Consider the following 26,138-nt stretch of genomic DNA (forward strand, 5'->3'; position numbering starts at 1 on the left):
AACTTCTCTCCTGAAAGTGCAAACTATAGATTTGAATCTGTATATGTTAAAGATGAAAAAAAGAATACATTTAATAGATAAAACATCGTTAATCTTATTGTTTTTTAAATGTAAAACTGTATAATTTTATTGCATGTCGTCAAACGACTTGACTGAGCAATAGAAGTGCTTTGGATATTGTTGGTTTTTTGCCACAGGAAATGAGATGTAAGTCACACGATCTCGATCATGATCAGGGCTCGCGGTACCGCGGTAAACACGGTACTGAAAGGTGTATTCTTGCGTTACTCATATGTGACAAAAGACGAAAGAATGACCAATAAGAAACTCTACACCTCTTCCGCCCAATAACATTAGACCACGCCTTCTCTCTCTCTCTGTGACCATATAAGGCAAAAAGAGTGAGCGAGCGAGCGAGACAGAATTCCTCTGCTCTTGTTCTCGTCACTTTCTCCTGGTTCTTGTGTTATGATGTTCTCTTCTGCTCTCAGACTCGATCTGTTGTTTAGAGTGATTTAAACGTCTGATGCGGTTCATACACGACATAATCGCACGACTCCAGAAGTGAACGATATAGCTCTTTAATAAAACCGATGACTGAAACTGTTTTTTTACGTGTGTCACGCTGTGCTACAGAGCCCAGATGTTAACAATAACGCTGTGTGTGTGTGTTTATTTGGCTGTACATTTTTGGACAGAACTGCTCCCCAGAGGAGCGTTTAACTCCGCACACAAAGTGTCCTTTTAGCTCTGGGGTTTGAGTTTATAGTTCACAGAAAAATACAAATTATTTCATTATTTATTAACCCAATGTTGCGTCGAACCTGTGTGAGTTTCTTTCTTCATCGGAACACAAAAGAAGACATTTAAAGAATGTTGTTCATCAAACAACACTGAACTCCGTTGACTTCCATTGTGTGAACACAAAGCCACTGAGACATTTCTCGAAATATCTTCTTTTGTGTTCCGCTGAAGAAAGACTCGCATGCAGGTTAGGGGGAATAAATGATGACAGAATTTAGATTTTTTTTAGGTGAACTGTCCCTTTAAGATCACACTCAGAGGTGTTGACAGTAAGCATGTGGTGTTATTTGATATTTGAACATGTAAACGCGCAGAAACACACATCACTCTCTTCTTCTGCTGTAGAGTTGACGTGACCGCTATGCAGGGGTATTTTTCTTTGTGTGAGGGAGGCAAGATTTCACAAGACAACAGGAGGAAGTTTTCAAGCAATGTCTTATCGCTCTTCCCGCGTGTTGATTGGAGGAAGGCGGGAGGGGTCGCAGGGACGTATGCCCTTTGTGTCGCGGCTCGTCCTGCTTGTTTTGTTCATGCTGATGTTTTTCATTATTTAGAGCTTGTTGTGTGCCAGCGTTGAGTGGAGCTTCGAGCCATGTAAGGACAAATACACAAACACAGAAAACACAGGGAACGTGTCATAGCAGAGGATCATGGGAAAGCTACAGCTGCGTAAACACTTCTGGCTCAGAGAGTTCAGCGATCGCGCGCGGGCGCGCGTGTGTGTGAAAACTTAATGATAAAACTAGAACCGTAAATAAATGAGAGCAGACAGATGTAGTGAGCATGCATGTCGTGTCAGGTGAGGTGGCATCAAACGAGCATTCACAGAGAGACATTTCTGTGTGCGCTTTTGTGCCATAACATGAGAACACACCCAGCCGGCGCGACACACCCAGACCGGGCGGCACACAACCGCGGGAAACTACGGGAGGTTGAGGAGGTCAGGAGTGACCTTATTTGGTAATCTCTCTCTGCATCTGGGATCACTCAGTTAAAGACCTTTGACTCTTTATTTGAAATTCCTCCGGTTGCCCAATCAGCAGAGAGACACGCGATGTGACCGTCAGCGAGGGACGTATTGATTTTTCCGACACATCAAGTGCAAGTGAAAGATGGATTCCGCGAACAAACGCAGAACATTCCCCTCACGCTGATAAAATGCTCCCAGCAGCCCTTTCCCCTGTTAATCACTCAACATTCCTCAAATAATTGAGTGTTGTGTGCAGCCTGGAAACAATCCTTGTGCATGTGTGTGTGTTTACACGTGTGTGATTTCCTATAGTTTATCAGAAAGCGATTTGCTAAACAAGGGGTCCGATGTGTGTGTCACCGCATATTTAAACAAAAGAAGATAGTTTGAAGAATGTCGATGATCAAACAACATTGCCCCCCCATTGACTTTCATTGAACAAATAACCACTCGGACATTTCTCAGAATATCTTCTGTTGTGTTGCACTGAAGAAAGACTCGCATACAGATTTACAAACACGTGAGGGGAATAAATGATGACAAGAGTTTTGATTTTTAAATGAAATGACCCTTTAAAATACATAACGAACAATGTGTTATAATTGTGTATAAGTGACCGATTTCCTGCACTAGTTTAATCTCTGTCTCTCTCTCTCTGTCTCTGTCTCTCTCTGTCTCTCTCTCTCTCTCTGTCTCTCTCTCTCTCTCTGTCTCTCTCTCTCTCTGTCTCTCTCTCTCTCTCTCTGTCTCTCTCTCTCTCTCTCTCTCTCTCTCTCTGTCTCTCTCACTCTCTCTCTCTCTCTCTCTCTCTCTCTCTCTCTCTCTCTCTCTCTCTCTCTCTCTCTCTCTCTCTCTCTCTCTCTCTCTCTCTCTCTCTCTCTCTCTCTCTCTCTCTGTCTCTCTCTCTCTCTGTCTCTCTCTCTCTCTCTTCTCTCTGTCTCCTCTCTCTCTCTCTCTCTCTCTCTCTCTCTCTCTCTCTCTCTCTCTCTCAGGATTCAATGAAGCTTTTCATGACTAAACTCATTTTACATTGCACAAATACAGATTAAGATCTAAATAAAAGTATATAAGTATCATATCATTATAAACGGAAAAAGAGCTCCCTCTCTCTCTATTATCAGACACAGATCAGTTGCGTTTGTTTGCTGAGAGCCATTGCAGCGTGATGTGCATGTGTTCAATGTTTAACTGGATTTCTCACATCAGGAATGTTCTGGATGAGCAGAATAATGTGTCACACTGTCTCTGAGATCACAATCCTGTAATGTCACTTCAGCATCTCTGTAGTTCTGATGTCACTGTGATGTCACGACAGAATTCACTCAAGACACCGAGATCCATAAAAACGCAACAATCATCACCTTACCAACTCCACCATACTAACTTACAGCCGGACACACTGAAAAGCATGCATATCAATTGACATTTTTTTCAAGTATATTAAACAGATAGGTGGATAGACAGACAGATGATGGATGGATAGGTCACTCATTATCCAATAAGAGAAAGTGTTTGTGCAGAAACATCCTGATTCCTCACATTCCTCGTCCGTGTGTGTGTGTGTGTAAACACGGTCCGGCGACTTATATGGTCACAGAAGTTGCGAGTCTCGCGCATACCTCAGACATTAAACACACATACGGGCCCCTGCGGACCAACTTTTTCAACTGCACCCTCGGACGCCAACTTACCGCTCTGACACGCCCACTCGTCGCTTGTGATTGGCCGAAGCTCTGGAAACGGGATGCTAGTGGCGGAAAAGCGCCAAAGAGGGCGTTACTCTCAACGCAGGCCCCGCCCACCGGGACCGCACCCCGAGCCATTACAGCGGGACGGAGTTCATGTGAGCGAGTGGAAGAGGGAGGGAAGAGAGAAAGAAAGGAGAGAAAAAAAGAGAAAAGTGAGAAAGAAGCGAACTTGTGCGCAGTTGCTGTGGACCGATAAGGGAAGTTTGGAGCGCAGCGACACGGATCCACATTAAGTCTCTGGAGTTTCTTTGACACCGAACCCCGAGCGTCTGCACCTGGATCAGCAGGTAAACACCGCGCTCGGTAACGTTACCGCTTCTGTCGCGTAGATTAGTCAGACAACGCGGAGAGAAGCAGGAAGCGCGCGGCTGGGTGGGACCTCACTGACGCGACCTGATTTCGCTGCACTTTCAAACGTCGCACAGCACGCAAATCTTCGCGTTTGATCGTTTCACCGTGCGAACAGAGGAGAGCGAAAACTTTGTGACGCGTCAGGAACGCAAGCTGAAACGCGTCAGATCGGCGGTTGGACACGAGCGGAGAGTTTCAGGAAGTGCTCGAGCGCACTAACACCGGCTCGAGCTCGGCCTGAAGGGCTTCGGATCGGAAGCCGGTACGCAGAAATACTTCGGAGCGTCTAAAACGTCATATTTTTGCAGAATAATATATGTTTTAATTTGAGAATGATGTCATTCTGTGCGGTCTCCCGGGGAGTGACGTTTTGCGGCCCTCATTACGTCATCGCCCAGTCAGACCGGGTAGGAGTGCGCGCAACTAATATAAAACATCAGAGAGATGCGACTTAAGTATTAAAATACACACCGTAGACTTAAGCAGACTGACTTTGTCGTCGAGTTTGTGTAAGTTTATGACTTATTATCACATAACTTATTTAAGCAAGTTACTCAAATGTGCGCTGTTCTCGCGCCGATCAAAGGTTGCTCTGCATGCTTCCGTAGACCGCTGTGTGCGCAATCATAACTGCATTCGTTTTTTAAGCTTTGGAGATTTTTTAATTATTTGTAATTAAATGATATGTAATTGTACTTATAGATATGTGTGTGTGTATGAGGTACAGTAAAGTTATATGAGGTACTGTATTTATGGTTATAAGGGGATCATAATGTAGCCTATCGTTATATGAGTTGCAATATATATATAGTTCTATAAGAGCAGCACTATAGCTATACATGAGTAACATTATATGTTGTTTTAGAGCTGCAGAAAGCCTATATCATAAGTTTAAGCACACTTGTGGTCATCTGCTGACGTTTAGTGCCCTGTTTTGTTTTAATGTAGCTTATATATTATATTTCATAGAAATGTGTGTCTGTCACTGTTACGAGTGTTTGCTACATTTATTCATAAACAATGATGCCTAGGTATATTTATGAGTCATGTAAAATTATCAATATGCTACTGTGTCAACTAGTTTGTGAAAGTGTATTTTTATAGCATGCAAAGCAAATGCTTTCACTTTTCTAAAAGATGACTCCAGCAGACGTGTGTGTGTGTGTGTGTGTGTGTGTGTGTGTGTGTGTGTGTGTGTGTGTGTGTGTGTGTGTGTGTGTGTGTGTGTGTGTGTGTGAGAGAGAGACCTGGTTTTCATTAAAGGAGTGTGTCTAGGACGTTGTGACCCGTTAACAGCACATCCTGATCTTATTCTATATTTTGTTTTGTCTGTTCTCTCGTGGCTGTATTCATAATACTCGCGCACACATTCTTGTAGTGTGTGTGCATATAAACTTAACTGTGATAAAAATGTGCATGTTGTCCGTTATTTCCCACAATGCAGTGTGCTAGGCGACATAAAACAATATCAGTCATGATCTGTTTCATCTTCTTGACTCATTATTCATTTGGCCTTGTATGAGTTAAAGACAATCTAAAACGTCTGTCGTGAGATTCTCTTTGTATGTTCATGAATGGAATATGCAATGTTATGAGGTCATGTGACAGGAGTGTAGTGTACCACTCTTTACCGTTTAAAATAATATTATGAAGTGAGCAGTATACTGCTGCCAACAAACTAGAACATTTACCAATGTTTCACCATAGTACATGGAGGTTAAAGCGCTGTGCTTAATAATGTGCATTATAACATGTGACCTGTATTCATAAATGACACAAATGCAGTTATTTTATATTATTATCTAACTGTTCATCGTTTACAGTTGCCAAGAAAATTGTTGAATTAAAGTGTATGAACATTCCCAGAGGAGAATGTTGTTGCTCTTTCATGGCTCAGAAGATTCTCAGTTGGATTTTATTTACGTATTCACGTTGTAACATTGCTTAGAAAAAATGAAAAGAGAATGAAGTGCGAGTGTGGTTGTCCAAACACAAGAAGAGTGAAATAATCTGGATTTGAGTAAATTTGTTGAGTTGATAATGAGATCTTCAATTATATTGACTTTTGATTGCAGACAAATCTGAGCTCAGTTTGACGCATTGTGACATTAAAGAGATCTCGTCTGTGTCTCAGACGTTACATTTGTAACTATTTTGTTGATGGTAATTTACTAGTTGTCTTGGCGTGCCGTGTGGTGTCTGTTGCCAGCAGTGGAAACCCAAAAATCTATTTTTACTCTTCAAGAAAGATGATTAAAGTCGTGTGTGTGACGGTTACGTAATTGGTGCGCGCCGTTCTTTCCGCACGCACGTTTCCTTAGGAGGACGGACATGCCGTTGGTTTCCTGAGAGAAAATGGTCGAGCGGCTGTGAGGTCATGCGAGGGGAAAATGGCTCCGGGCTGCTCGACGTTAATCCACAAACACAATGGAAGTGAATTCAGCTCTCATGTGCAGGTGTGGACTTGCAGGCCCTTGAGCTTCAGGTGCTGTTTATGCTCGCCTCTTATTGGCTGCTTGTATTCAAGCCCATGGCATTGTGGGTAAAGCATTCAAACTGCGGCAGGGTTTGATGCTTCCTACCTGGTCTTTGTGACGGTGTGTTGTCTGTGATGACATGATGTCATCCGTCTGGTCCTGTAATCTAACGTCTCTTCCTCTGTCATTTCTGTTCAGGAACTGTGTGTTTGATCTGCGATGCCTTCCAAAGGGGATTTTTGTATCAGCGAAATAGTAACGGATGATTACAAAAGTAATAGTAACCTATAAAACGAGTGAATGTGTAGATTTATTATAACCCATTAATATTCTTACATATCTGTGCGTACATGCAACTGAATTGTTGAATTAAGAGTGTTGTGAATCCATTGATTATAATACTCGTCAGTTTTACAGGAAAGTGAATGAAATTCAGTGCGTCTCCTTTCCTCCTTCTCCTTTTTTGGTTTTCATTCCTCCCTGTTTTGAGGAACATTTCCCACGCTGCACCTGTGAAGAATACACAATGGCAGGAAGACACACAACAGGAAGTGTGATCCAGACGTGTCGACAGACGCTGAGTAACACGGCCTGGAAACCAAAGCGAAGCGTTCATGCGCCTAGCTTCTGATTAACTGCATGACTGCATTACAGACTCGTGACTGGCTGATCGCTAGAGTCGTGATGTCACTTCCTGCCCGTACTGGGCATGTTCACCCGTTTCCTGGATGCGATGAAGTGCTTTGTGTGGAGATTTGAGCATGCTCGGCTGAATGGCTCTTGAATTCATTGAGTTAATATTGTACAGGGCATGTTTTACCACACCTGTCAAACTGCTAAGGCTAATTCATGTTTAGCCTACATGCTTCAGTTCAGCCACAAATAATGTATAAATTATGCTTAAGATTCAGAGTGATGTCACGGGCCGGTGGGAGTGAGATGCATCAGGGTTCACTCGGATCTGAACTTTGAGCTTTGATTTGTCTGGGTGTAGTCTCATGAAACGCACACACACACAGAGAGAGATAAGATTGACAGGAAAATAACAGTCAGAGGAATATAAAGTGGGTTGTGTGGTGTATTTAGATAAAGACGCTTATAAATGTTGATTTCTGGAGGATAGACCTTGAGTGTCTGCTGATAGTGCTGTAAGGACACATGAGGATGTACTGATGATAGAAGTCGTCCTCACTGATATCTCACAGATCTAATGATTCTCTTTTTGAAGGAAAAGTCTGTGTAATATAGAAATATATATAATATAACACAGTTCATTTATATCACACACAGGGAGGGGATGTGTGTCATGTTTGATGTGCGGTATGTAAATATGAATTGAATTTGAAGAATAAACGTCACCGAGTGACATGGCAAAGATCTGGGTAGGGTTGCACCAGCCATTCGTAAGTTACATTTTCGGTCATATCTGTATCGGCCGATAAATGGTCATTTTTAATGTTATCAGTATCGGTTTATCGATGATAAAATTTGGGCTGATATATTATAGGCGATAAATTATGAATCATTTCCTCAAGTTGAACCACTTCAGCTGCTCACAGATAAGATCCAGTACAGTACTGTCTTTCTGTCGTGATCATTCACTTACTGTTATGTGACAAAACATTGTCACGTTAGCAACGCTAATAATGTAATGTCATCACACAATGTTCTCTGTTTTAAAGGTACGTGACTGTAAATGTTAGCAGCCTTATCATATACTGTATGTTTAAAGTATTAAAGAATGTCGAGTGAAACAAGAGCTTATTCAGTTAGTTCAGTGAGTCCGCTATTTTATTCCTAGTTACTTCTGAAAATATTTAGTTTATACGTAACATTACGCTTCAACTAAGTTAAATGGTGCAACTCAAAAATATTTAGTAGTGCGTAAGTTGTAACTTAGTGTCCATTTAAGTACACATTATTCTACGAAATAAACACAAAAGATGATGTTTATTTGAAAATGTCAAAATAATTTGTGTGAGGGTTTGATTTAGTGTTATAAAGTTTATACAGTATAACAGCGTGTCTACATCGGGCGCGACACGACAACCTGCTGGGTTTGCGCCGTATCCAGTGTGGAGAAAATGATAATGGGTTCTAATGCGTTCTATTGTCTTTTGTCAGTGTAGACACAGTGTTAAAGCATTATGACTGTGGAATGTGTAAAAACAAGCGTTTGTATACATTCCACAGCGGATAATAATCAGTCAGAGTTCAGCAGCTCTCACATCAGATCATACGATCGGTACAGAAGAGTTTGATCTTCATCAGAGAGATGAATGTTTAAAATTAGATTCACAGATGCGTCTGGAGACTTGAAGTGTGTCAGATATTTCTGTCACACTAGAATGACCGCGAGTCAATCTCGCCTCACTCCAGAGCGTGAAGTTAAAGTCATGTTTTCCTGATTGTCTGTCTTGATCAATGTGTTGTTAGCACCTGTGGTGTTTTGTTTGTTGATGTCTGAATGTGTGTTAATGTCTATCATCAACGTGAACTCCGATCATGAGAGAGAGACACTCGACTGTCAGTCGATCCAGAGGGATTGTGGGTACAGACCGTGCATCTTCACTTCTGAGTTTTAAATCTGATATTTCACAAGACACTGTCCTTTGGTGTGGTGAGATGTGTATGTACTCTTTCCCCATATAGACCACTTTGGCAGATGCAAACAGCACTTCCTGTTTTTAATTTTACATCGCAGAAACACCGTGAGGTTTTAAAGTCAAAGTGTTCATTTGACATTGTGATTAGGTTATTTTGTGTTAACGTTTGTGTAGTGTTTAAAAGCTGAAACAGGACGTTCTTCTGGAGTCTCGCAGAAGGGTCTATAGTGAACTATGTAGTGAGCAGTGAACGAGCCGTCAGTTTCAGACACGCACACGTAAATATGGCCGTGTGTGTTCGTTCATGAACTTCTTGCTGGTGTGAAAGAAATCGGTGGGAAAGTTGTCTAGTATTATGGGATGTAAACAGATGTTTAACAGAGGATGGTGATGTAAACATGGGTCGGAATCTGAATTGTGAACGTTGACTGTACACTATATAAACTTTAAGTGTATCAAACATGTTTAAAACTACAGACAACATGTTTGTGCTCGTTTTCATGTATGTGTCTTGTGACCACCCGGTGGTTGTCTGGTCTGTGATCAGTTGAACTGAACACGAGTGAATGTCTAAGAACTGAATAAAAAACAAGGTTTGATGTTGTGTTAGTTGTGTTGGTGTTGTGGTTATTCTGGTTGTGTCTCCTCCCTTTGCTGTATGTCTTTAAGAAGCAGTGATGCGTGGGAACTGCTGTCGGCCATCTCGCTGCTGTCTGTCTGTCGGGGCTTGTTGTGTTGTTGTCGAGCGAGTTTGTGAGCGTCCCTCAGGCGACTGCGCAGAGTCTGACACAGCATTACAAATGTCTTGTCATTTCTCAACAATGTTCACCTTTGATGACTTCTTCAGTTAAACTAGGCACCGATATTGATTTGTTAGTTATTGATCGATTTAAATCTGTTTTTGACATTGTGTTAATGCAACACAGGGCCCGTCAAAATAAAAGTCCCCTTTAATTGAACACTCAGACAAAAAATACTGTGGTGTACTATAGTATTTGCTTTTGAAAATTGTAGTGCCCTTGTAGTGAATTGATAAACACTGTATACTATAGTAAAGTTCAAAAACACGATAGTATCTAAGAATTTTACTGCAGTTTACTATAGTATACTACAGTAATTTATGTGGACAAATATACCACTGTTGTATAGTTAAAAAGGAAAAATACACAACTGAGAAATATTCAAACAAATTTAGGTAATCTAAAAATGATACGGCCCTAATTTATTCATCTGTATGTAACATGAATGTCTGTTGTCAGTTACCTGTCTATTCATGATGAACTGCACTTGCATATTTATTTTTAATGATGACAACAGACGATTTATACTCCTACAGTTTGGCCTGTGCTACCAAACTTTAAACCTCTCTAGCACCAGCGCTATGTGCAAAAAAAGTTAACCTACAGCCTTAACACTAATAATAATTACTGCTTACCTTTGTTTTATAGCCGTCACGGAGAGTAACGGCCTGTAACCAAATTCAGGCGGCCAAAGCGGACACTAGTTAAAATGTTTAGACGCAAACTTGACCAATCTAGATCCGGAACAAATATATTGAGAATTCAAATGAAAGATCATCTTTTTTATCGTTGGACAAGTAATTTTTGTACTCGGACAAGTGAATGACAAGTTTACTTGTCCGAAGGACAACCACATGACAATGCTTAATGTCAAGCCCTGCAACACATATGATAATATCAGTAAATGATTCAGCTCTCATTTAACAGTCGTTGCAAACTCTCTTTGCCTCTCTGCACTCGACGTTTGAGTGTGAATTATTGGGCAGAAAAGATTTATTTGCATTATTGAATTATTTTTAAAAACATTTCGATGGTTATCGTAATAGACCATTTCATCAGACGCGCACGCCGGGACTGCAGTTAACTTCCAGTCTCTGTTTAGCTAGTGTCTGATAATATAACATTTATATTTAATTTATGTTATTAATAATTTGTATTATAATTTTATTGTATAATAATTGTATTAAATAAACGATTTGTTGAATGGGTCCTGTAGTTCGGTCGCATATTAAGAAACCGTATGGTACATCGACATCTGGCGGTTGAGCTTGGTATCGCAGTCTAAATTCAAAATATCGGAGAGACGAGTTTAACCAAATAACGCTACTTCTCGGTTTCTTTTGACTGTTATCAGAAATAATCTACAAGCACTCTATTGTTTAAAGATTTTCTCCAAAAAGTGATTAAAGTGAAGTTGTGTGTTTGTTTCGCTGTCTGCACTCTCATATGTTATTTGTGCAGTTGCGACACGATGTCTAAACAATCTCAGTGTTGTTTAACAGTGGCTGTGTGCTTAACGTGTTACGGATCGCACAGAACCTCAACTATCGTAGATGTTTGTGACGCGTAGCGTGTGTTGTTGACCTCACCTTTATTTGTAGATTTATTTCTTGTGCGATACAGCCAGATGTTGAGCTGTCAGCTTCAGTCCGCGAGTCTCCTCTGCTGTTCATTCAGAACATAAACACAAGATAAAAAAAGCTTCATCGTGTTTGCTCGATGACAACACAAAGCAGAAAACACGACTCATTTAACAGAGCCAAATTGAATGATGCTTGTGAAATGATGAGTTATTTTATTTATCTTACATCGAACAATGCCCCAATCTACGTTCATGTGTTTAGAATAACGTCATGAGAAAATAAAAGCTGCTCTACAGTTAATAAAGTGAATGTAAACAGAAGAAACTCTCGGGAGGCTGATGTCATCGTCTGCTCGACTGCCAAAGTTATAATGTGGTTTTTTTGGTCCAATCAAATAGAGCTGTATTAAAATATCAGCATGCATGTAAAACTATACGGCACTTTTCGAAGTATTAAAATCATTTGATTTGATGCAGCTCTAACACATTTTCTTTTGGTAATTTGTGCGTTTGTGTGAATGCAATAATCATCACGATCTCCTCTCTCTCCTCCAGCAAACATGTCGGCGGCTGATAAGTTCCTGTACGTGGACCGCAATCTGGTCAACAACCCGCTGGCGCAGGCCGACTGGGCCACCAAGAAGCTGGTGTGGATTCCCTCTGAGCGTCTGGGGTTCGAGGCCGGCTCGATTCGGGAAGAGCACGGCGACGAGGTGATGGTGGAGCTCTCCGACTCGGGGAAGAAAGTGCGGATCAACAAAGACGACATCCAGAAGATGAACCCGCCCAAGTTCAGTAAAGTGGAGGACATGGCCGAGCTGACGTGCCTGAACGAAGCGTCTGTGCTGCACAACCTGAAGGAGCGATATTACTCCGGCCTGATCTACGTGAGTCACCGCAAACACAACACAACAGCCTGAAAGAGTCCAGACGGATTCTTCCGGCACATTTACAAGCACACGAATGAATGAAAACATTAGGAGACGATATTTGAAATTGCTTTTAGTTTTGAGGAACTCTCTCTCTTTCTCTCACTGAAATCACGAGCGCTGTTCTCTAAACAGGAAGAATGCGCTCCTTAGGGACAGGAAGTGAGGCGCTGGGGGTGGGGTCTCAGATTCCCTTCATCTGATGAGGTGTGGGCTCAGATAGGGTCACTTGATGGGTCTGGTTCATGACGGAAGTAAAGCAGATTCTCATCCTCAACAGCTGTTTAGGATCTACTCTACAAACCTGCCGCTGGAGTCACATGACCGCTGGAGTCATGTCAAACCCACTCCAGATCTTTAGTGCCTGCTGTTTTATGTCTGTGCAACACGAGAAAATGGTTTTAGAATTATGATGACGTTTGGTTTTGTTTACATTCACATTTGCTGAAAATTGCAAATGAACATTAATGTCTTTAAATCAATACTTCACCCAAACATGAGCATTCTCACGAAATTTACTCGCCTTATGAGTTTTTGACTTGCCTTATATGTGATCAAAAATGTTTTAGCGTCTTGATGAATAAGAATATGACTGGTTTTCTCTTACCAACGTGCATTGAATTAATAAGAAGACACATCATGTTGTGAACCGTATAAAAAGATAACATGGCAACATTTTAAAGGGACAGTTCACCCAAAAAATCATCTACTCACCCCCCAGTTGTATAAACCTGTATACATTTCTTTGTTGAACACAAAGGAAGATATTTGGAAGAATGTCAGTAACCAAACAGACCACACCCCCCATTTACTGCCATAGTAGGAAAAATAAATACTTTGGGAGTCAATGGGGGTGAGATCTGTTTGGTTACTGACATTCTTACAAATATCTTCCTTTGTGTCCAGCAGAAAAATACATTTATACAGATTTGGAACAACCTGAGGGCCAGTAAATGGTGACAGAATTTTCATTTTTGGGTGAAGTGTCCCTTTAATGTATTATGATTTGTTAGTTTTTGTTGAAGCAAAACATAGTACATCTGACGTGAAGGTGAGATTTTGGGGTGAACTGTTGCTTTATTCTGAAGCTTTGAGCCCATCAGAATGCTCTGGATTATGTGTGGATTATAATGATGAGGTCAGAGGTCAGGGGTGATGTAGTGGACAGTCCAGAGGTTCTTTCATCAGCAGCAGTGAGATGTTATCAGTAACCTCAGATGTTTCTCTTCTGCGTGTCCACAACAGATGTTTCGTCTCTATTATGACCACAAATATTATAAACCTGAAACACACGCTTATTAAACATTCCTCTCACTGTGGTTACTTCACACCTTGATGCTTTGTGAATGTGTGAAGACGAGCACTAAAGTGAATGTTGCTGAGTGTGTTTCTATCTGCTGGAGTGATTTATTAGATATCATTCCTACAGACGTGGATGGTTGTTTGATGTGATGTTGTGTTGTTTTTATTTGTGCAGACTTACTCGGGGCTCTTCTGTGTGGTTATTAACCCGTACAAGAATCTGCCCATCTACTCCGAGGAGATCGTGGAAATGTACAAAGGCAAAAAACGACACGAGATGCCTCCTCACATCTACGCCATCACAGACACGGCCTACAGGAGCATGATGCAGGGTAACACACACACACACGCACACAACACACACACACGGCCAACTGAAGCATGACGCAGGGTAACACACCCGCACAACATCACACAGATCACAACTTGCACACACACACGGACTACAGAAATCAAACGGACGTGTGTGTTAAAGTTGGTGTGTCATGAAAAAAGAAAAGCTGATAAAACACATCTGTTGTGTTGTTGTGTTGTGTGTTGTGTGAGTTTAATAATGCAGCAGACTCCTGCAGAGAATCTCTGTGCTTGTCAAGGTCCACACACGTTTTCTTTAGGTGTAGTTTATAGGTTTGAGGTTTTGAGAAACAAAAAGTGTCGTTTGTGAAGTCGAGCATTACTCTTGCTGTCACTCACAGTATGAAACTCTTTTCTGTCCGGAAAGGCGTCTCCTCCTCGAGTCGCAGGAAGCCAGATATTGACTTCCTGTTTCGAACACTTCCTGCTGAAGTGTTGAGAGGATGTTGAGTGATGTGTGTCCTAATACTGACCAGAAAAACACCTTTATTTACTGCGATAGAAATCTCTCTTGACTTTATTCATGATGACATGTTGACGGATACAATAGAGTTCAGATGTTATTTTGTCTTTTGTCTTAAACACCTAACATTCAAATGAAATCAATGTTGTTGTGAAAGCTGTCGTGTCGTTTGTGTTTTTGTGTCAATAATCTTTGCCTTTCCGTTTTTTCTGACAGACCGTGAGGACCAGTCCATTCTGTGCACGTGAGTCACATGATCAGACAGCGTATGATTGGACAGTTGGAGATGCGAATGTCACCTCACGCGTTTCTCTCTCCGTGTGTTTTAGGGGTGAATCTGGTGCTGGGAAAACCGAAAACACCAAGAAGGTCATTCAGTATCTGGCACACGTGGCCTCGTCTCACAAAACCAAGAAAGATCAGGTGAGTTCTCGCTGAGGTCTCCAGACATCTCAAGAGTCTTAGTTTGGAGAAATGAGTGATGTTCTTTACTATCACGAGCGGCCTGTGAGGTCAGAGGTCGTCTTATCAGAGGAGAGCGTGATGGAGGAATGTGTGTTTGATGTTTGAACCATCTTCTCAAACATCTCAGCTGTATATCTTCATGTGTCACGGAGGATTTCAAATCTTCGGCTTCTAAAATCATTTCGCTCCAACCAGCATGTAAATATACTGCTATTGTCAACCCTGTTACCCACATCTAAATGGCTTTTACTTGATTTCTAGCATTATAACTAGGGATGTAACGATTACCGGTTTTATGATAAACCACGATAAAAACATCCGCCGGTTAGTATACTTCAGTTTTCATTAAACCGTACCAACTTATGGTTACTAACGGTAACTACTGTCCAGCATCAGCCGAAGTTAGCAACAGTATAACAGAGGCGCATTATGAAACGTGTTTCGTTCATTTATGTCAGGAGTGCAAAATAAACAAGCAAAACAGTATGTTATTGATATGAGACATACATATTCATCCTCGTCTGCCCCCGTTTATTTCTGATCACAGGGCTTTTAGTCCAAACATGTGCATATTGGGGGAAATATATACTGAAACACAATAACTTGATATTTCTTTAGACAGACGGATGATTTTAAAGCTTCTTTATGACTGAAGGTGTCTCCTGGGTCCTAAAGCACACCCGATTACACTCAACACATGCTAGGATTAATATTCATGTTATTTATTTGATGTTTATAACAACTAAAGGTGCTTTTAACAAGTCACATCAATATAAAACTTGGTGTCATTACTTTTTGGACATTTCCGGCACATCTGAACAAAACCGTGATAATACCGATAACCATGATAATTATGTTCACTATAATCATGATGTGAAATTGTAACAATGTATTGGCCACAGCAATAGACAGTACTTGGAGTTTGAATGTATCGTATTAGCCGAAACATTTTTCTTAAATCAACAAACATCTAAATGAAATACATCGCTATGATAACAGGGTTAAAGGGACCAGCCCGTGTTTTGGTTTGTAGTTATGGATAAACTTAAGTTTTACACAAATCAAATACAATATGACATTAGTCGTGTTACTAACAACAAGTGTGGTAACAGAGTTGAACGGTTAAGTCGGGTGAATAGTTTTTGTAACAAAATACTTTCTAATAACATGTTTCACGTCCTCCCTCCAGAGGAAATATGGCCTTTATTTAGGAAGCGTGATGATGTTTGTGTTTGTACAGATCTCTCATGTCATCCTCTGTTGTAGTCGGGTCATTTCTGTCCCATCACAGCATCTATGACAGCGTGTTTAAGTTTCTGTCTTTTTCTTTCTTCAACAGAACAGCTCAGTCCTGTCGCATGTGAGTTACACCCTCTCCATCTCTCCATCCGTCTCTCAGTTTCTCGTCTCGCTGTAGCTGCTGACGTCTGCTGGAGACGAACATTCAGACACGTGAGCACTGAGCATCAGCGCCTCTCAAACACTGTGATCCGTGTGAGGGCAAGGCTGTAGTGTGATGATGCAAACATCCCATAATAAGCTCAGTGTCATGTGTGTGAATGGCGTAAGCGGGGTGTGTGTTTCTGCACACCCCTCAGGGATCATCATCGTGTGTTTGTGTGTAAATGTGACGTGAAGTCCACATGAAATGGCCGATGTGATCCAGCTTTTATTGATTTTAGTTAGCGTTACTTTAGTAAAGGTTACGACACAAATAATGATTGATTTGAAAAGTTATTGTTGGGACACGTAGAGTAAACTCACTCACTCCTCAGCAGTGGTGTTTCATGTTGACTTTAACACGCTTGTAAGCCGTGTGCGTGTGTGTGCGTGCGTGTGTGTGCGTGTTGAATGTCCCCCGCAGCGGTTCATCTGAAACATGATGTCGGAGAACACAAGTGGTTCTCTCATGCTGCTGGAATGTTCTTCAGCTCTCGGCCGAGATGAGATTTTAATGAGACCTGTGGGGGAAATCTCACACTTCATGATTATTAAAGCAAGATTTATAACACGTTTTATGGTTTTCTTACACAATGGAGTTGTTAAAAAGACAGTTCAGCCAAAATTCTTTCATCATGTGGTTGAAAATCTCTTTCTTCAGTGGAACACAAAAGAAGATATTTTGAGAAATGTCTCTGTGGTTTTGTGTTCATACAATGGAGTTCAGTGTTGTTTGATCGTCAACGTTCTTCAAAATATCTTCTGCCGTGTTCTGCAGAAGAAAGAAACTCGTACAGGTTTGACACAACACGAGGATGAAGGAAGTTTGTTTTTAGGGTGAACTATCACTTTAAAGTCCCTGTGAACTGGAAGTTGCCATCGTTTTTACTTCCCTATTTTGACACATTCCCGAGTGAAATGGAATTTCTAATGAGAAGAATAGTGGGCGTGGCTTTCGTCTTTCTCTGCGATTTGATCGGATGTATAAAACGGCTGTTGCATTTTGAAATCCAACTGGCAGCAGACAGTTGAAGGGGAGGAGTTAACGGACGCTCCGCCCAGGACGGAAGTGCATTTTCAGATTTTAACTAAAGATTATGTTTTTAGTTAAACGAATTTTAAAAAGAGTATGACCCACACTGATCAACTATTTACAATAAACGCTGCAATATTTCATGAAAAAATAGGCATTGTCATTTTTCATTTCACTGGGACTTTAAAGTAATGTTCTGTCTTTAATACAAGTGACATTACAACAGAGCATATTTCCAAACTCCTTCATGTTGTAAAGTTGTGTTAATGCACACACAATAAAAGACAGACCGTGAGAATGTAAATGTGCGGGATTTTTTTCACTCTTCTGTGTTTGAGATGTGAAGTGTATGAATTGTCTTTTGGAGGTGGGACTACTTTACCAGGTGGATGAACGCTTTAAAGAATAACAGCTGGGATACGTTTTTCTGTCCATAACCAGAAGTATTTCTTTACAGTGAATGAAAGGCTGAGCTGCAGGGGTTTTCAAACACTCTAGCATGATTTGAATGCTTTTTAAGGTGACGGGTCACTTACATTGGTGGAAGTTTTCTTCTGGTGAATTTTGGGCGTGATGGGTGGAGTCATGCTTTGCTTCGTATTGGTTTTGTTGTATAAGCGCCGTGTTTGTCTGTACGTGAAAACCAGCGAGCTTTGCTTTTCAAAAGTCCTCTGAATGCCCGAATGACTGCGGTGAATTCTCTGTTCCACCACCAGGGGGAGCTGGAGAAACAGCTTCTGCAGGCCAATCCCATCCTGGAAGCCTTCGGTAACGCCAAGACCGTGAAGAACGACAACTCGTCTCGATTCGTAAGACACGTTTAGTCACGTCCAGTTTTCATTAGAAGTGCAAACATGATCTTGACCCTTCTGGTGTTCCAGGGCAAGTTCATCAGAATCAACTTCGACGTGAACGGATACATCGTCGGAGCCAATATTGAAACTTGTATCCTTGTTTTCGATCTCATCGTGAGTAGTGATGATGGGTTATGAGGGATTTGTTGTGTGTCCTTGACCCTTGACCTCCAGACCTGCTGGAAAAGTCCCGTGCGATCCGTCAGGCCAAAGAAGAGAGAGCCTTCCACGTGTTCTACTACATGCTGACGGGTGCAGGAGATAAACTGCGCTGTGAGTCTCGGTCTCGCTCTCTCTCTCCAATCGGACGGTGAGTTTATAAGTGACGCGTGTCTCACTCTTTTCCTTTGTCCTTCAGCCGAACTGTGTCTGGAGAACTACAACAACTACCGTTTTCTGTCCAACGGGAACGTGACCATCCCGGGACAGCAGGACAGAGACCTGTACATGGAGACTATGGAGTCCATGAGGATCATGGGATTCTCTGAGGAAGAGATGATCGGTGAATATCCGGCCGTGTGTTGTGGTGTTCTGGTTTGATTTGTTTGTGTGTGTAATGTGTGTGTGTGTGTGTCGTCCGCAGGTCTCTTGAGGGTTGTGTCTTCTGTTCTTCAGCTGGGTAACATGACATTTAAGAAAGAGCGTCACTCGGACCAGGCGTCTATGCCCGATGATACAGGTAAACGCATCTCAAATGTGTCTCAAATTCGTCCCCTATCTCCTATATAGTGCACTATATCAAGTGTGCGCCATTTTGTAGTGTTGTCCGAATTCTGAGTGAGCAACTCATTCCCTACATTCGTTCACGACTTTTTACCCACAATGCATTCTGATTTTGAGCGTCACTCACTATTTCCCGTTTTGTTCTCTTTATTAAATACTAATACAATGACGTGACAAATGAACAAATGAAATATTCGTTCACTCATTTTCACTCACTTCTTCTCCATGTAGTGGACTATTTAGCATTCTCTATATAGGGAATAGTGAACGAGCGTGCGAATTCAGACGCAGCTTAAAAGCCAATGCACATTGAGTCCGAAATTTCTGCACGTTAAAAACTAAATTCGACCTCACGTTGTGTCAATCACATTTACACATTGCCTCCGATATTTTCGTACGTCATAAGAAAATTCGGACTGGGTTGGATTTTCTGCGTTTTTCGCATCCTTAGCAAACCGTTTGAGAGGCGTTTTGACAATTCAGAGACACCGTACAAACCAGCGCCAAATACGGAAAAACGCATATACGAAAATTTCGCACTGTATGTGCAAAGACCTTTAGTCTCAGATGTTTCTCCTGGAGACGTTTTGTGAGATTTCAGGCTTTTTCTCGGGAGAAATATCCGAGACGCAGATTCGTCTCTGATGTTTTTGTGATGTTGTAATTCTGTTCTCCAGCTGCGCAGAAGGTTTGTCATCTGATGGGGATGAGCGTGACGGACTTCACTCGCTCCATCCTCTCACCGCGTATCAAAGTGGGTCGTGACTACGTGCAGAAGGCTCAAACGCAGGAGCAGGCGGAGTTTGCCGTGGAGGCGTTGGCCAAAGCCTCATACGAGAGGATGTTCCGCTGGCTGGTGATGCGCATTAACAAAGCTTTGGATAAAACTAAACGACAGGGCGCTTCATTCATTGGCATCCTGGACATTGCCGGCTTTGAGATCTTTGAGGTACTTTCACGTTGAACTTGTCAGTATGTTTCTAGCTCTCAAACAAAAGCAAATCGAGTTTTGTGACGTAGACCAGAAGTCTGTCATGTCATGGTCTGTGGTTCTGAGGCTGGTTCTCTGTTTGTCTTGACAGTTGAACTCGTTCGAGCAGTTGTGTATTAACTACACCAACGAGAAGCTCCAGCAGCTCTTCAACCACACCATGTTCATCCTGGAGCAGGAGGAGTATCAGCGCGAGGGCATCGAGTGGAGCTTCATCGACTTCGGTCTCGACCTGCAGCCCTGCATCGACCTCATCGAGAAACCCGTTAGTGTCTCCGCCAATCACAAACCTCCCAGAGCGATCACGTGACTCGCATTAGAGTAGAACTCCTTTCGCTTTAGTTGCATAATTCACCTTTTTGCTCGGTGAGCAGTGAAAAATGACAAAAAAACGTTTTTCCACGTTTTTCAGTTTTATAGTAGTGGTAATTAAACTAAAATAGTAGTTGTGGTAGTTTTAATCATAAATTATTCATACATTTAAGCAATTTTTTGCTAGTTAGTTTTTTCGTTTATTTTTTTATCGATATATAGGTAAATTAATGAATTTGTTATTTTTTTAGTTAATGATTTCTTTTTTATCAATTTTAGTTCATCAAGCTCATTTTAATTGATTGCTGATGCAACATTTCTAGCTTTGTTTAGTTAAAAATTTTAAAACAGCATGTAGGCCGATACTTTATTTAATTTCAATTTTTTTATCAAGCTTGTCAGTTTAATTTGATTTATTTCTTTATTTTGAAAGAGATTTTTATTGGAATGTCATGCATTTGTCATTTAAATTATTTCTTTATTTTTATACTTCTATGTTAGTGTAATTTACATTTATTTCAGTTGTACTTTTAAGTTCAAGCATTTATTATTAGTTAATAAATTTAGTGCCCCATTTCAATATATTGCTGAGGCAACATTTCTAAAATGTGAAGTTTTTCTAATAATATTTAGCTCAATATTTTGTTGAATTTCATCGAACACGTTTGAATGTTTTTAGTCTTAGTAAACTTAAGTTGTTTTCTCGGGTTGAATCTGTCTCAGGCGAGTCCTCCGGGTATCTTGGCTCTTCTGGATGAAGAATGTTGGTTCCCTAAAGCCACAGATAAGAGTTTCGTGGAGAAGGTGGTGCAGGAGCAGGGAACTCATCCTAAATTCCTCAAACCCAAGAAACTGAAGGACGATGCGGATTTCTGCGTCCTTCATTATGCTGGAAAGGTGCTTGTGTGTTCCTGACATGAGCGGATGAGTGTTTGCAGGGATGTGATTTTTGACCTCGCTGGGATCATCCGTGTAAATTGCTTGCATTCGATTTATTTGAATTGGTGGCGGGATTGGGGATGTGCGCGTGGGAATCTTACAGCTGGCCAACAGGATCATTTCTACGCTCTCTACGTCATGCACACGCTTGTGATAAATGCAGAGCGACCGCTTCTTCTTTCTTTGGTACTCAGAAATGTGTGTGGTGTCATTTTGAATGAAGTGGGGAACTGAACAGCGTTTTGTAACTTGTACAGAAAATCCCGAGTCTGGAAGTTGAGACGTCTATATGATATGATTTAACATTAAAACATGATCTATATACAGAGACTAAAATAGGCCGTTCCGTGATTTGATAGCTTGAAACTATACAAATGGCCGATCTAGTCCCCTGTAATATAAACGCGTTGAAGTCTCTACTGAAAGCATACATTTAAATGCTGTATGAATGACGTGATGCGCCATCTAGTGGCTGTGTATGGAAATCTCTTGAGGCCACAATATTCTTTACTTTTTGTTCAGTTATTGTTTAAGGAATTTTTGCTGATTACAATAAAATTTAAAGTAGGCCTAGTATAAACTACTCGAGGGCCATTTGTAAATGCCATCTTATTTGACATTAGCATAAGATATTTGCACAAACCATCAATTTATTTGATTAAATATTGTTTAGGTGACTGTTAAACTAATGAACATTTGATTGGCTTAATAGGACTAGGTGTTATAATCCCACTATTTCAGCACAGTTGAAGTTCCCAGTAGGTCATTTCCCACGCCTTATGCGTGACGGGGGGAAGCAGTCAAGAACAGACGGAATTGGAAAATTATAATAGTTTGTTTTTGTGTTGCTAAGTGAAAAATATCTATTTTTGGCAAACAGTTTCCTGTTTTTAATCATGTAACATTTAAGTAGTAACATTAAAGACTATTTTTGGGGGGGGATTGGGGTTCGCCGAGGGTGTGTGCGGTCTTCCTTCTTTTTTGTCCTTTGCCGATCATGTGCCTGTGTTTGTGTTGTGACGGTGTGTTTGTGTGTGTGTGTGTTCAGGTGGATTATAAAGCAGACGAGTGGCTGATGAAGAACATGGATCCTCTGAATGATAATGTGGCCACACTGCTCAATCAGTCCACAGACAAGTTTATTTCAGAGCTGTGGAAGGACGGTGAGTTTGATTTGATGATATGTGGAGGTGGTTTAATTAGATGATTTTCACTTCTGGGTGTAGAACAGAATGATTCCTGATAAGCTCCAGTGATTCTGAGTGTGATCTATGATCTGATGATGAGACTGACTGGATGTGTGTGTTTGTGTGGTTCCTGTGTCTCATCCCTCATCTCTTATGTCCCGCTGCTCCTCTGTACACACCTCTTCTGTACTGTTTGTGTGTGTTTGTCAGAGATGCAGAGCTCTCAGAGAGCTTCTTTCTATCAGCGCTTTCCTTTCCTTCATTTACAATCAGGTGACAGATTTCATCTTCTTACTTTCTCTCCATCCACACCATCATCACCTGTGTGTGTGTGTGTCTGATCATGTGAATGTGTGTCTGATCATGTGTGTGTGTGTNAGAGAGTCATTTTGACCCTGTCGGCCTTCGATACTCTCTCCGGTCTTTGTCTGTGTTCCCGCCCTTTTGTATCTCTTGTTATTGGTTGTTTATTAGTTCATGCCCCACACCTGTTCCCCTTTGATTTGTCCCTTTATTTAATGCCCCTGTGTTCTCTGTCTTGTGTCGGGTCATTGCACTGTGTCGTGTGGGTGAGTTCTTGTCATGTTAGTTAGTCTAGTTTGTAGTGTTCCTATGCGATGTGTTATTGGTTTAGTTTAGTCTTGTCAGTTTAGTTAGTCTTGTTCCTCTGTTTTATTATGTTTACCCCCACGTGGGTCTTTGTTTTGTATTTTGTCTTTGTTATTAAATATCATGTTAACCCCTTAACCGCTGTCTGCACCTGGGTCCTCTGTTCTTGTCTCACCACACCTGAGATCCGTGACAGTTTCACCAAGATATTTTCGTATAACGAGATTTTGATATTGTTACATCCCTACTATTTAGTGATTAATAGATTAAATTCAGATAGGTCTAAAGAATTAAGTCAGATACAGTAGGTGATAATTTACTGAATTAATAAATTAAACTACATCATAAACATCACAATAAAAAAGCTCACGGTATCTTTTTAATCACAATAGCGTGCAACAACGTACCAGTACCTGCATACTTTGTTTGCTACAAACACAAAAAATATATATTTAGTGCGTAGTATAAGTACTGTAGGTGAACGAGGCGCAGCATGCATTCAGACCTCACTGAAGTTTTAAAAACTCCCACAATGCCACACTAAACCCTTGAAAGGGATTCTTACAATACGCCTGGCAAAAAGGTTTTTGCCTTTATAAAAATGAAAGTCTCTGATGAACTCTCAGCAGTGAAACCAAAGAAGTCTAGAGGCCAAAGGACTGTGTGTGTGTGTGGACTTGCTTTTTATATGTTAGTGGGGACCTAAACCTGAATCCACACCAACTCATGGGGACTCAAAATTGAGGTCCCCACGGGCAAAAAAAAAGCTTATAAATTGTACAGAACAATATTTTTTTTAAATCTAAAAATGCAAAAAGTTTTCTATGATCTTTAGGGGTTGGGTTAGGGGATAAAATATACAGTTTGTACAGTATAAAAAACATTACGCCTATGGACTGCCCCCATGGAGATAGTAAACCAGACGTGTGTGTGTGTGTGTGTGGTTGTGTGTGTGTGTGTGTGTGTGTCTGATCATGTGAATGTGTGTCTGATCATGTGTGTGCGTGCGTGTCTGATCGTGTGTGTGTGTGTCTGTGTCTGATCGTGAGTATGTCTGATCATGTGTGTGTGTCTGATCATGTGAATGTGTGTCTGATCACGTGTGTGTGTGTGTGTGTGTGTCTGATCATGTGAATGTGTGTCTGATCATGTGTGTGTGTGCGTGCGTGTCTGATTGTGTGTGTGTGTCTGTGTCTGATCGTGAGTATGTCTGATCATGTGTGTGTGTCTGATTTTGTGTACGTGTATCCGATTGTGTGTGTGTGTATCTGATTGTGTGTGTCTGATCGTGTGAATGTGTATCTGAAGTGTGTGTGTGTGTGTGTGATTTCTGATCTGTCTCTCTCTCTCTGTGTGTGTGTAATAGTGTGTTTTGGCGCCCCCGCTGTTGGTCTGTGGTACTGCAGAAATGGGTATAAACTGCATGGGTTTGCTTCAGTTCATGACCAGTGTTACACACAGCTACACAACACGTCAAACATACACAAAAACACAAAAACACGGTCCAAGATTAAACGGGAAGATTCAGATTCATAGCGTTATTACTGTAATGCCGAGTAAGGATTGTTTTCTGCTCACTTCTGCTCATGAACCATGTCCGGCGGCTTTAATTTTGGACCACACACACCTGCACTGCATTGAGTTTCATTGTTCTGTGTGTGTGTGTGTGTGTGTGTGTGTGTGTGTGTGTGTGTGTGTGACCCCCCCACTCTTCACCAGCATCGTGTGCCCCCCCTCACGTGCTGCAGTGATGCGTCACCAGTGTTGATGTTTGTTTGGTTTGAACCGCACGACTGACAGAAAGCGTCTACCGCACATGTGAACTCTCTGTAATCTCTCTCCGTCAGTGGATCGTATCGTGGGACTGGATAAGGTGGCCGGGATGTCCGAGTTGCCGGGAGCCTTTAAGACTCGTAAGGGAATGTTCCGGACGGTCGGGCAGCTCTACAAGGAGCAGCTGTCCAAACTCATGGCCACTCTCAGAAACACAAACCCAAACTTCGTCCGCTGCATCATTCCAAACCACGAGAAAAAGGTACATCGACCTCCACATGACAGACTGCTGTGTGTTGAGCATGATAGACGCAACACTTTGAGGAAATGAACAACACGTGTGTGTGTGTGTGTGTGTGTGTGTGTGTCAGGCGGGTAAACTGGACCCTCATCTGGTCCTGGATCAGTTGCGGTGTAACGGTGTTCTGGAGGGCATTAGGATCTGCAGACAGGGATTCCCCAATCGCATCGTCTTCCAGGAGTTCAGACAGAGGTCAGCACACGCACACACACACACACAAGCATTGTATTAATTGTAAGTTGTTGTGCGTTTACAGTGATGTGTTTGTTTTTGCTCAGATATGAAATCCTCACACCCAGCGCCATTCCTAAAGGATTCATGGATGGGAAACAGGCCTGTGTGCTGATGGTACGACTTTAAGTCATCACACCACACGAACAAATCGTTTTTTTTGTGTACCGTTGAAGTTTTTCACTCGTATCTGTCAAAAATCATACCGCTGTTGTTGTGTCTCTGTGTGTTAGATCAGAGCTCTGGAGCTGGATCCTAACCTGTTCCGGATCGGACAGAGTAAAGTGTTTTTCCGTGCCGGAGTTCTGGCGCACCTGGAGGAGGAGCGCGACATGAAGATCACTGACGTCATCATCAACTTCCAGGCCTGGTGCCGCGGTTACGTCGCCCGCAAGTAAGCGTCGCGATCGTCAGATCCGTATCTGTGTTCGAACTGGCTTGTGTTTACTTCCTACAGCAAATAAGATGACGTCATCGACATTTCTCATCTGCTGTCTAAGAAGATTGCAAATATAGATGTACGTACGTGAAGACACGAGACTGAAGCTGAGATCTCGTGTGTGTTTGTGTGCAGAGCGTTCGCTAAGAGACAACAGCAGCTGACGGCCATGAGAGTCATTCAGAGGAACTGCGCTGCCTACCTGAAACTCAGAAACTGGCAGTGGTGGAGACTCTTTACCAAAGTACACGCGCGCGCACAAACACGTTGAGATGTTCTGTCGTGTGTTTGTGTACTGATGTTGTGTGTGTGTGTGTGTTCAGGTGAAGCCTCTGCTCCAGGTCAGCAGACAGGAAGAGGAGATGCAGGCCAAAGACGACGAACTCAACAAAGTCAAAGAGAAACAAGTGATGGCTGAACAGCACATGCAGGAGTTAGAAGTCAAACAACATCAG

General features: G+C 41.7%; 1 protein-coding gene across 2 annotated transcripts in view; it reads left to right on the top strand.

Annotated features, from left to right (window-relative positions):
• The first annotated feature begins 3,588 nt into the window (after positions 1–3,588).
• Positions 3,589–26,138, top strand: part of myh9b (myosin, heavy chain 9b, non-muscle) — a 29,493-nt gene continuing 6,943 nt past the window's right edge. The window contains exons 1-21 of one of the 2 annotated variants that reach the window (XM_057345205.1): positions 3,589–3,809; positions 11,894–12,225; positions 13,745–13,901; positions 14,603–14,630; positions 14,716–14,809; positions 16,191–16,211; positions 18,041–18,133; positions 18,206–18,269; positions 18,353–18,451; positions 18,537–18,680; positions 18,762–18,857; positions 19,579–19,850; positions 19,984–20,157; positions 20,928–21,101; positions 22,192–22,306; positions 24,787–24,974; positions 25,084–25,205; positions 25,292–25,361; positions 25,478–25,638; positions 25,819–25,927; positions 26,007–26,138. In XM_057345205.1, coding sequence (XP_057201188.1) covers positions 11,899–12,225; positions 13,745–13,901; positions 14,603–14,630; positions 14,716–14,809; positions 16,191–16,211; positions 18,041–18,133; positions 18,206–18,269; positions 18,353–18,451; positions 18,537–18,680; positions 18,762–18,857; positions 19,579–19,850; positions 19,984–20,157; positions 20,928–21,101; positions 22,192–22,306; positions 24,787–24,974; positions 25,084–25,205; positions 25,292–25,361; positions 25,478–25,638; positions 25,819–25,927; positions 26,007–26,138 — 2,640 coding nt within the window. In that variant the 5' untranslated portion in view covers positions 3,589–3,809; positions 11,894–11,898. The remainder of the gene's footprint in view (positions 3,810–11,893; positions 12,226–13,744; positions 13,902–14,602; positions 14,631–14,715; positions 14,810–16,190; positions 16,212–18,040; positions 18,134–18,205; positions 18,270–18,352; positions 18,452–18,536; positions 18,681–18,761; positions 18,858–19,578; positions 19,851–19,983; positions 20,158–20,927; positions 21,102–22,191; positions 22,307–24,786; positions 24,975–25,083; positions 25,206–25,291; positions 25,362–25,477; positions 25,639–25,818; positions 25,928–26,006) is intronic. The other variant, XM_057345206.1, reaches the window with a different exon arrangement.

This window comes from Triplophysa rosa, linkage group LG11 (assembly GCF_024868665.1).
Source record: "Triplophysa rosa linkage group LG11, Trosa_1v2, whole genome shotgun sequence".
Taxonomy (NCBI): Eukaryota; Metazoa; Chordata; class Actinopteri; order Cypriniformes; family Nemacheilidae; genus Triplophysa; species Triplophysa rosa.